At 53.5% G+C, this 11,257-nt stretch overlaps 5 protein-coding genes across 5 annotated transcripts; 3 read left to right on the forward strand and 2 right to left on the reverse strand.

Moving 5' to 3' along the window:
• Positions 1 to 293: 293 nt before the first annotated feature.
• RSM25 (mitochondrial ribosomal small subunit component) lies at positions 294 to 3,466 on the forward strand. Its single transcript, XM_062877770.1, has 2 exons — positions 294 to 3,035; positions 3,105 to 3,466. The coding sequence occupies exons 1-2, from the start codon at positions 2,635 to 2,637 to the stop codon at positions 3,427 to 3,429; spliced, it is 726 nt and encodes a 241-aa protein (XP_062733576.1). The 5' UTR covers positions 294 to 2,634; the 3' UTR covers positions 3,430 to 3,466.
• QC761_306280 (uncharacterized protein) lies at positions 372 to 2,063 on the reverse strand (the record flags this gene model as incomplete). The annotated part of the gene is made up of 1 exon (XM_062877769.1): positions 372 to 2,063. The coding sequence occupies one exon, from the start codon at positions 2,061 to 2,063 to the stop codon at positions 372 to 374; it is 1,692 nt and encodes a 563-aa protein (XP_062733577.1).
• Positions 3,467 to 3,613: 147 nt separating the features above from the next.
• Positions 3,614 to 6,365, reverse strand: ALG14 (UDP-N-acetylglucosamine transferase subunit; the record flags this gene model as incomplete). Its single annotated transcript, XM_062877771.1, is given in 5 exon segments — positions 3,614 to 4,461; positions 5,362 to 5,468; positions 5,864 to 5,948; positions 5,968 to 6,136; positions 6,193 to 6,365. 5 exon segments carry the CDS (start codon positions 6,363 to 6,365, stop codon positions 3,700 to 3,702), a joined length of 1,296 nt encoding a protein of 431 aa, XP_062733578.1. The 3' UTR covers positions 3,614 to 3,699.
• An 804-nt stretch (positions 6,366 to 7,169) lies between these two features.
• Positions 7,170 to 9,285, forward strand: QC761_306310 (uncharacterized protein; the record flags this gene model as incomplete). The annotated part of the gene is made up of 3 exons (XM_062877772.1): positions 7,170 to 7,480; positions 7,534 to 8,310; positions 8,368 to 9,285. The coding sequence occupies exons 1-3, from the start codon at positions 7,346 to 7,348 to the stop codon at positions 9,283 to 9,285; spliced, it is 1,830 nt and encodes a 609-aa protein (XP_062733579.1). The 5' UTR covers positions 7,170 to 7,345.
• A 484-nt stretch (positions 9,286 to 9,769) lies between these two features.
• QC761_306320 (uncharacterized protein) lies at positions 9,770 to 10,744 on the forward strand (the record flags this gene model as incomplete). Its single annotated transcript, XM_062877773.1, has 2 exons — positions 9,770 to 10,558; positions 10,583 to 10,744. 2 exons carry the CDS (start codon positions 9,770 to 9,772, stop codon positions 10,742 to 10,744), a joined length of 951 nt encoding a protein of 316 aa, XP_062733580.1.
• Between the last annotated feature and the right edge of the window lie 513 nt (positions 10,745 to 11,257).

Consider the following 11,257-nt stretch of genomic DNA (forward strand, 5'->3'; position numbering starts at 1 on the left):
GGTCCCATTCTCATCTTCCATGTCGTGAGATGCTCAGCCTCTTATGTATGTACATGTCCATCTAGTATACAACAAGCATCTCCATCGATGCCGTTTCCCTCCCAGCCCTCCCATTTTGTTTCTCTTATGTGAAAAATGCCGCCCAAAAAATATGTTACATGCCCCCTCCTTTATTTTCCCAACCCATCTCATTTTCCAAATATCTCTTTCATATCCCATACCTCGCCCCCCTCCTCTGCGCATGCAAATCAAACTCCCTCCTCACCATCCCCCCAAGCACCTCCCCCACAAACCCCTCATCCACCTCCTCCCCCCACCGTCCCCTCAACTCATCATAAACCTCCATCACCCTCTTCTTCCCCGAGCAAGCATCAAACGCCCTCAAAACCCAAACCACCAACCAAGTCTGCAAATGCACCCCCGTCACCTCCCCCCCTCTCCCCCACAGCCCTCAGCAGCGCCTTGAAAATCTCCTCCAAATGCCTCTCCGACCACGCACTCCTGTGCAACCTCCCGTGCCTCGCAAAGCCCTTGAACAGCCCCAAAAAAATCGCCCCGTGCAGCGGAATCTGAAAATACTTCATCTCATCCACATACCTCGCCACCCTCCCCAAATCCCCCTGCTTCCCATAGTAATTCACCAATATCCTATAAGTCTGCAGGTCCGGCGTCGTCAACGCCATGCTCTGAAACCTCTCCCTCTGCTCGGGGAACCTCCTCCCCAACTTCCCCATCATCATCAACGCCTGCGTGATCGCCCTCTCCGTCATCCCCCCCTTGATCGGCACCTCCCCCAAGTCAGAATTCGCAGCCTTCATCCTCTCATATATCCTATCCGCCGCCGTCTCCTCCCTCGCCCTCAGCAATCCCGACATCATGGCGTTCAGCACCACCGTGTCGACAATCTCCCCCCGCTCCACCATCTCCCGGTACGCCGCCCTCATCCCCCCAGTCTCGTACTTGAGACTAAAGTAGTAAATCAGGCTGACGTAGTGATACCGATTGTACACATGCCCTCTCTGCTCCATCTCCTTGTAAATCATCTCGGCCAGCACAAAATTGCCCGCTTTGCAGGCGACAGTGAACAGAATGTTGAACGTGACATCGTTCCCCTTGATCCCGGCGTCAATCTCCATCTCCCTCCACATCTTCAACGCCTGCTCGTTTTCCACCTCTGTGATTCTGCCGACGTATTTGCTGCCAAAGTGAATGACCCTGTTCCACTCACTTCTCGTCAGGGCAATCCCGCTGTTTTTGACATCGCCAATCACAGTAAAGTAGCGCATCATGGATCTGGCATTCAGCTTGGGAGGTTGACCGAGGGCTTTCAATAGTTGATGTCGAAAGTTGGCGTCGAGATGCAGGATTTTCGGTTCGGGGAGGCGCTGGTACAGGGAGTAAACGGTGTCTAGGTCGCCCATTTCGGGCTTGATGAGGTGGTATCTGACGGCGAAGCGCAGCTCGAAGAGGATTTGTTCATCTTGTTGATTCCGGGGGCGGATAACCTCGTCGGGAGCAGGGTACTCGACTTGTTCTTTGGTTTTGGCGAGGGAAATCTTGGGGGTGTCGGCTTGGGCATAACCGCGCATGTAGGGATCAGCATGCAACTCGACATAATCGCTCAGGGGCGCGATGGGTTCCCCATCGTAGGGGTCGACGAGGGCGAGGAGCTCTTCTTTGGAGTGGCCTGGTGGAGGGTGGACTGTTTCTGACCCTGGGTCTGGCTCGGAGCACAAAGGTGATATTTCGTCGTTGGCCGGTGCTGGAGGTGTAGCTCTCGCGGTGTTGCTCTTTGCTAAATAAGCCAACGACGGCCGGAAGGAGCTCCAGAATCGGATGGTCGAGAATCGGCGGAGGGTCGGGAGGGTCAAGGCATAGTGAAGCGGGGCTGTCGAGCGGTAGTGATGATTCAGAAAACCCCTCCCCGACCCTCCGCCATGGTTATAACACGCAGGTAAGATATTGGTCTGCCATTGCCAGGTCGACGACGTTGACGACGACGGGCGGTGCAAAAAGAGGATCGCGCCGCATATCGACCCGTCAATTCGTCTGGAGACTTTCATGGGCTGTCGTCCAACATGGTGGCCTGCCGTCAGCCCGACCTCGCATGCCCTGTGTGTCGTTGTGTCGATGCTCCCGTGTCGGTGGTTGGTTCGTCCGGCAGTTTGAAGGGGAGCGGAGTCACGGCGCCGGGGGGTCAAGGTCGTCGTCAACGATGGGGGGCGTTGATAAAGCACAAGAAAAAGTCGACATCGAAGCTTATCGCAACTGTGCTCTGCTTGCCCCCACCTTTAGCAAGGATTATAGCGCTACAGCGCTACTAAGCTAAGGTACGAACCAATGACCGCTGCCGCAAAGCCCAAGCTCCCGCCGTCATGGAGGGGACAAAATTTCTGCCAGGGGCATTTCTCTCATAAAACCCCAACCCTCCCCAATCAAAAAGTTGGAATGCCCCACAATTCAATCGGCACTACTTCGTACCAACCTTGAAGATTGGCCAGCCGTTATCCCATATTTTGATATCGTGGGGATTGCGATTGCGACTGGGGACGGCAACATACCACCATCACCACAACCCCCTCCCCGATTTCTCACCAGATCCTCCTCCCTCCCGGGGAGTAGTCCTCCATCAAAATGGCCCGCGGCCCCTCCCGCCTCCTCGCCTCGCGCGTCCACCAGACAGCCACCGAATCCCTAGCCTCGACCGTCTACCCAAAAACCTACAATCCTTCCCCCCCCTGGGTCGCCGCCCTAGCCAACATCCCCCCCTCTGAAATCTGGACACGCCCCTACCCAGCCCAGCACGCCCTCCTGCCCGTCCGCCTCCCCAAATCACGTAAGACCCCCCCGAAAAATCTCTACCGCCCAACCAAGATCGAGCACCCCGAGGACCGCCTCCGCAAGCAATTCTACTCCGACCACCCATGGGAACTCGCCCGGCCCAAGCTCCTCATGGAAATCGACGGCAAGGACGCTCGGTATCGGGATTGGAGCAAAGGACTCCGACAGCCGGGGATGAAATTGTCTGGAGAGAGGTACATCACCCCCTGCTTGAAAAAGAACAAAAAAAAAAAAAACAAAGAGTGATAACTGACAGAAAACAGTGTCGTCCAACGCCAACTATATCTCATGCAGCACGCCAAAATGACGCGAGCGCAAGCCTACGACGTTGCCCGCAAGGAGTTCTACAAGCTCCGCCGCTTCGAGGAGACAGAGGCCAGGATAGCCCAGGAAGAAGCGAGGGCCTACGGCGCCTACTTTGGCAAGACGGTCAACCAGGTCGGCATGGAGCTCGAGGACAAGGAGTACAACAACTGGCTCAAGTGGGCTGGGGAGGAGATTACAGGGCAGGAGATGGAGAGGCAGGCGGCCTACGCGAATGATATTGATTTGCCCGAGGTGGAGGCTGAGGAGGCTGCCGATGTGTAGAGAGTGAGTGATTGAGTGAGTGAGTGAGTGGGTGGGTTGTTGTTAGCTTCCTGAAGGGAGCTGGAGAGACGGACAGTAGAGAAACTGTTCGGGTGTGGCTCTCTGTGTATACATGCAAAATTATGGGTGGTTTGGGAGGGTAGAGATCACAAAATATGTACACAAGTTCAGGATCGCTGGTTATGTTCGTATTGGACAAACGAGGACGGGGTATCGTTGAATTCATGAAAGCAATGCTAACCGCCCAAACACGCAAACATCCATCCCAGCTCACCCCATCCTCGCCCTCTTGGCAGCCCCGACCTCCCCGACGTAAATCACCCCCTCATACTTGTCGCACAGCTGCCGATGCTGAACCCCAAACACCTCCGCAATCCCGCTCCAGTAAAACATCTTGCCCGTCAGGCTCAAGCTGTTAATCCGCGCCCAACTCTCCACGTAAACCACTTTGCAGCCGTCTTGGGGAACAACGGAGAGTAACTTGAGGATGTACGCAACCAAAGCGACCACAAACCCCGTCCCAGGCCCATTGGTAACAATCACATTCGGCCACTTATACCCCTCCCCCTTCCTCGACCTAGGAACCGTGCTCAACGCCTTCACCGCCCCCAACCCCGTAACCAAACTCGTAAACGGAGCCGTCCAAAAAGGCTGGTGAACCCTCCTCGCCCTCGGAATTGTAAACATATCCCGGGTGCCAACCCGAGCCTTGTCACCACCGGCCAAAGAACCGAGAACAGCCCGGTCCAGCAACGACTCCAACCTCAACAACCGCCGCAAGGAATCCCCATCTCCGCTCGTAATCACATAGCGCCGGTGCTGCGCCGGCGACGGCAAGAACGAGTTCTTGATGGTTTCAAACATCTCGGTCGTGTGCCCGCCCGACCCCAAGACGAAGAGGAAGTAGGCGGGCACACGCCCGAGGATGCCGGCACCGCGCGAGGAGGCGACCGGGACAGCACCGCGGGCCAGCGCGGGAAACAGACCACCGCGCACACGGCGGCGGGAGGAGACAAGGGTTTGATGGCGGTACTGGCGAGGAAAGGTCGGTTAGCAAACGGTCTGGGACAGGGCACTCCTCCAGTTTTACAAGCCGCCGCCGGCTCTGGGGAGGTGAACCTCCGCGGAAGCCGAACGACGACCCCAAGAAAGAGTTGGTAAGGGCAGGCATCCACGACTCCACTGCGTAAAAACAGACGATCGTCCGCTGTCATCACTAGAGGTGGGACAAGGCTACTGAAGCGTGCTTGGTCGCGAGGGTAGATTTTCCCTCGCAAGTTTCCAAAGGAGAGGAAGGAAAACTTGACTGATGAGTGCATTGTGAAGTGTGACAAATTAGAGAACACGGTGCGGATGATAGAGAGGTGTAAATGAGGAAAAGGAGATGTATATATAGAGGATGCATCCAAGAAGACAAGTGAGAGTAAGCTAGCGAAAGGCAGAACCATTGTTTGCCAAAAAAAACAGAAATGAATATGATGTGCTGTGTGTAGGTAGGGATGAGCTTGACAGCGAAATTCATCAAGCGCTCTCGAAAGGAAACATTTTGAGTGGTCTTAATCGCCGGCATGACTGTGAGGTAAAGAACAAGGGGGATGCAATGACTCGAAGAAGTTCTTGCAATAGAAAACCACTTCAGAAGTAGAAAAGATAAAAAGGAGCTGGGCAGAAGAAACCGCTCCCAGACGTGACCAAGCACCAAACCCCATATAACGGCTCGGGAGAATGGCGCCCACGAAGATCCCCGATCGACAGACTCTTGGAAGGAGACTACATGAGACACCTCAACTTTGCTCGGTCACATTCCGCCAAAAGCAGACAGCACTTGTTGTCCCTTTGCTCCCCCAGACATCCCTACCTCTCGCCTGAGCCACTCCGATCTCTCAACAGCAAGCTGCAACAATAACCTGAGAAGTGAAAAAGATAACTTACAGCCACACCCGAGCAACCGGCCACGACCAAAGTCGCGAGCGCGGGCCAAGACAACTTGACAACGGCCGCAGCAGCCGCGACAAACGCACACAAGAGCGCGAGGAAAACTATTTTTTTTTTCACAAAGGTAAATTGTTAGCAAGCTGTTTCATGTCTGTTTTCATACGATTTGGGGTTTGATCTTGAATAGTGAGAACTCCGCCTCCAAAGGAGCTGCAAGTCATGAGAAATGTGACGAGTCGTCCTAGAACTTGAGTATTTGAAGTTGACAATGTGTGCCTTTTTGGTGTCTCTGAGATGAAGCCCGAGAAGAGCTTTCTCAGGACCTGACATCATGTCTTGGAAAGTGGAACTGGGCTGTCCCACGGGTCGATGTGAAATCTTCAAAGTTGAAGAGTAACATGCCCCTGATTTTGTCAAGTCGTAGAACAACATGATCTCTCATTTTTTTCAAGGTCCCTAGTCCGAGGACATGTGATGTAAAGAGGATAGTTCTACTTACCACCGAGCAAACCACCCTCACCCCCCATCTCATCGATCGACTCGAGCATTTTGATCTCGTCTTGTTCTTCCGCTGGAGGTGCTGACTTTGGTGGAGATGGCGACGGCGAAGCTGTTTCTTGCGGTCTGGCAGGTGACACCAGTGAGGCTTTTTCTTGAGCTGCCGAAACTTGTGGTGAGGGCCGTTCTCGTGGCGACAAAGGCTTCGATGGCAGTGTTGATGAAGAACTGAGGTCTGAAGTCAGGATTGTCTGTGAAGAGGAAGAACTGAGATCTGAAGTTAGGACTGTTTGTGACGAGGAAGGAACATGATCTGAAGGCGGCACTGACTGTGGTGATGACGAAAAGAAATCTGAAGCCGGTGGCTCCAAGTTTTGCTCTGCTGGGCTTCGCCCTTCTCGTTGCCGGTTGTTCTGGAGAAAGTCTGGCTGGTCTGCGAGGCTGTCGAGGGGTTTATGAGTCGCTGCCTGGCTCTCGCCCCGGTCAGAAAGATGCGGGTCCATTATGGTAGTGACTTGAGTCTATTATCGCGAGAATCAATGGGGGGCGACTAATTGAGGTTGTCGACTAAGCGGCGGGGATGGTGGTGGTGGTGATGATGTTGGGCGGTCTGTGCTGTTGATGCCAAGAGATTGACCCCTGAGCCCCTTTCGAGGTTGGGTTCGGGCTGATGTTGGCCAGCTGCTGAAGAATGATTATCGACATATACTTGGACACTTTCAAACCAGGTTTCGGATGAACATATGCAGTTGGATGCTCCAGACACCAAGTCTGTGTTGAACTTGCGAATCAAATACAGCGATGCTCAAAGGTGAAATGGGTGACGGCTATTCTGTGGTAATGTGCGTATGGTGCAAGATGGCAGGTGGTGTTCATCTAATGTCTGAGTGAAATTGATCTTGCTGGTGGCCAGTTAGTAACTTGTTCAAGAACGAATGAGTCGAGAAGCTACAGCAGGCCTGCGGTGGGAGACGAACTGGTTGTGGTGTGAATTGAGACGCTCAAAGCCCAATCTGGCTTCTCTGTCTCGTCGCTGAACTGGGAGAGTCTGTGCTTGCTTGCTTGGAGCTTCTGAACTCAATATTCTAGCAGCTTGCCGCACAGCAAGAGAATCCTCCCGCTACCGAATTTGATGAATGGAAGCTGAAGTTGTAAGTCAAAGTCGTGAAGAGGCCAGCAATTCGATGTGGTGGGTCAAGTTACAAAGACGTGCAATTACAAGTTAACGAATTCAGGCACACGTGGTCCGTGCCTTGTGCCAAGACACAATGACGGTGTTGTGGGGAAATGCATTCCCCTGCCGACCGCGCATTTGAGTGCTGCTGGAAAACACGACCGCCCGGCAGAATCGCCGCGCAAGCTCCCTCCCTCTTTAGCTTTCCTGGAAATACCTTTTGGAACTGCCCCACGATCACATTGCTTCTGTCGCTTCCTTTGGTCAATCGCGTCTCGATATGCCGATTCAACCAAACATCAAATAACCATGCCGCCGCGACGCCTATTTGGACCGCAGTACCTGTCGTGCTTTTACTGTGGCCATACCACCAAACTGCGCAACGATGGCAGTACAACACACTTCCGGTGTCTCTCTTGCGATGCCGACAACTATCGCGATAGGGTAGAGTTCTATCCTTCCTGTCAAAGGGCCCCTCTATACTGACATGACACTAGAATGGCGAGCCGGTCGACCCTCCAGTGGCACGAACTAATACTTCGACGCCCGCACCTCGATACGCTGTCCCACGCCCTGGGTCCCCTCCAGCAAGCCCGGCCAACTCAGTCTTTTGCAAGACGTGCTTAAACAACCAACGTCTTTTGAGTGCCAGTCTTGCCCAATATCTTCCCGATTCGGACGAGTCCGACGATTCAGACAACGGGGAGCGAGAGAGCCAGTTTGATGAGTTTCGCATTACCCAAGAGCGCATCTATCCCCAGATGTGTGCCGAGTGTGAGCCCAAAGTCCGGCAGCGTCTAGACCAGGCGGCCTACACAGCCAAGACCGATACCCTTCGGCGCATGATGGACCGCAACTCCAACATTCGGCGCAAGATTTACATCCAGTCGAGGATGCCTATAAAGATACTGAACGGCATTGGGAGATTGCTGTGGGTGTTGGGCTTTGTGTTACAACTTGTGTGGCATAGTTTGCTCTCTACCACAAACACCAACCAGATCCCATATTCCTCTTGGCTGCCATTGTCAGACACATTGCTGAAATGGAGCATTGGAGCCACAGTTTTGGGGGTTTGGTGGAATCCACGGTTGTTGGATATGATAGCTGGAAACAGCAGGCAGGTTACCGGGCTATTTCGCTGGTATTTGATTCAGTTTATTGCCGTCTTCTCGCGTATATATTTGCGTGTTGCTCCAGACTCTGCAAATGCTGCTTTGCGGAAGTTGCCCTTCCAAACCAATTTGCAAATCATCGGCGCGACTGCTGCCACCATAGTATGTGCTATCCATCCATCTATTCATGTCCAAGATCAGATACTAATCAGCAAGCAGCTATTTTTGATGTCATGGCAGTCGGTCGGCCTCAAGCCTTTGCCTGTAATCAAACCAACCGCGAAACAATCAAACCAGTCCTCATTACGGGGGAGACCAGTCGCAAAGAAGACGCCTGCCTCTTCCGGAGCCAAACCCAGAGCCTCCAGTGCGAAGAAGGACACCATAAAGTCTCTGGGAGATCTGCTGGATGAGCTGGAGCATATTGAGAGCTCCCCTCCAGAACCAAAACGACCAAGCACAGCAGCATCTACTGTCTATGATTTGTCACCCCTCAGACGCGCGAGGGATGAGCCGCGTGCACCACGAATGGGCTTTACACATACCTTGGAAGCCCAGCAGCTTACCAACTCTCTTACTAGCATTCAAGAGCTTGACTCGATGAATCTTGTCTCACCGTCCTTTTTTCAGGAGCCCCCTCAAAGGCAGGTCAATTATTCTGCAGAAATGGAGTGGGAGCCAGCGCCACCGCAACAGCAGGTCTCCTCGCATCGCGCTTTCAGCACTCAGGGCCAACGCAAGGCTCAGCCGTTTGGGGCTGCCCCAGTAGAACCCAAGAAGGGTCCGTTCTGGTACAAAGTCCCGCCGGCTCCAGTAACGCCTGCGCAGAGAGCATTTAACCCTCCGAACCAACCAAGACTGAGACCAAGCCCGGTGCAAGGTCAAGAAATTCAGTTCCGGGGCACTGGGACGCCCCAGAAGCAGTTGACTAGCAGTCGGCACTATGAGCCCGCGCCAGAATTTGCTCCAGCAACCTTCTTTGCGCAGCCAGGTCCGGATGACCCGAGAAACGAACTGACCGGCATGTTTTCGGGCAGTTTCAGTCTCGAGCACGAGAGTCCGAAGGAAGAAAAGCCACAGTCGACATGGCTTGGAAGATTGCGGAACAGAACACCGGCATCAAACAAGAAGAAGTAGGAAGATGACAGAAAAATGGTTGTGATCGATTCACACAATAACGTGTACATGAATGATTAGGATACTGGGGTGGTTGGATGGGTAGGGTCAGGATACGGCGGGGTTTTCTGTTTAGAAATATGTATACCCCTTTCATGTAGGTTGAAGAGTCATGCCCAGCAGGTTGTCAGGGCAACCTGACCCGATCAGGCGATCATGTAAATATTAGGTGTCGCCAGCCCCATTTTCATCGGTTTAAACAATTTCCATGGTGTTGTCAACCGGTTTTGCAGGCTTTTGCGTTGAGAGCTTTCGGACCCAGTCAAGTTGCCACTCTCAGTCCAAGATCCGGTTCTCTTACCAATTAGGGCCGTCACACGGCACAGGATTTTGCTGGCACTATCTCACGTCAGTGACGGCATAGATCGGAACCCCCTGGTCAAGCTATTGTCTTGAACATCGTGAACCTCACTCCGACCGCTTCTGACTTTCGACATCATCCAAAATGGAAAACCCAAATGACAACAACGACAACTCGCACTCCCACTACCGCACAACCGGCACACGCCGAATCCCCTCATGGCTCAATGCCATACCCTCCGAAGCAGGCGGGGGAAGCGATGCGACAAGCAGAACAGGCCCCTCCGTCACATCCCATCGTCACCACCACCACCCTCAAGGCCCGCCACCGCCATATTCATTCCGACAGCCAGAGAAGTCATCATTTCCAGCAGCAACTCAAGACCAATCCATGTCCCCGCCCAAAATGAAGATAAGAGGACATTTCAACCCTCCGAATCAGCAGCTTTACTCTGAGACATCACTTGCCTCTTCCGGCCCCCAGCAGCAGCAGCAGCATCAGTCTCAAACCCCAACAGCTTCCACCCAACCCACACCGCCATCATCACAACAGTTACTCTCACTCTCACGACCCGAGCCACCGTCCCCAAGTAAACCCTCCCCTGTTATGGACCCCCTCCGTCAAGAGGTCACAACCAATTTCACGTCTCACTGCCCGGTGTGCATTTCTTCGTCGTCGTCGTCGTCCACCGGCCAATGTAACCGCTGCCAAATGATAAAATCATACGTCCACCAACCATATCACACCCACCGCTTTCTGAGCTCGTTTCTGTTGCCCATTTCGGAAGTTTTCAACTACGAGGAGATGCTGGCTTATTTGAATGAGACGATTATTGAGCGGGTTATGAAGGGAGGGAAGGCGGAGAAGGTTTATCCCGTGATGGACGACTTTGGGGTTGTGGTGGAAAAGGCAAGGAGGAGGAAGGAGTTTTTTGGAGGGGGGATGGATTGGGTGGAGGGGAAGGGGAGGAATGGGAGGGTTATTGGGCAGTGGGGGATGGTTAGGGATGGGACACCCGTGAAGAGGGAAGAGGGGGGAGGGGGAGGAGGTGGAGGAGGAGGAGGAGGGCAGGGGTCTAAAGGGGGGGAGAGGAAGAGGGGGTGGAGTGAGGAGGGGTAGGATTGTGAGGTGTGTTTGAGCGTGTGCTGGATACCTTATCTAGGTTCTATGGCTGAAGCGTGGTTCAGGATACTATACTGTTGCCTTGAACTTGATAATACATGTTGCTTTGCTACCACCGCGGACAGTATCTTAGAGAGGTAAAAAAGGTTATCGCGCAAAGGGGCGTGCCATGGGTTGAAAAGGTAAAGGGCAACGCCATCAAAGTAAAGTTTACACCCTCGGTAGCTATATCTTGCCCTCCAAGTGCAGTCCTCGAGTTTGAATCCTTTTCTCTTCCGTCCATAAAAAAACGACAGATCTGGTGACACCACCATCAAACCATCACCACCACCACCACCACCATCAGCCATCAACCATCCACCACCACCACCACCACCACCACCACCACCACAACCCACTCATCAAACCATCACCAACCACAACACCCACCCCACAGCAAAAATGCCAGCCCTACCTCTACCCACCACCCTCACCACCATCACGCACCGCTCCCCAACCTACCTCATCGTC

This window comes from Podospora bellae-mahoneyi, chromosome 3 (assembly GCF_035222275.1).
Source record: "Podospora bellae-mahoneyi strain CBS 112042 chromosome 3, whole genome shotgun sequence".
NCBI lineage: Eukaryota > Fungi > Ascomycota > Sordariomycetes > Sordariales > Podosporaceae > Podospora > Podospora bellae-mahoneyi.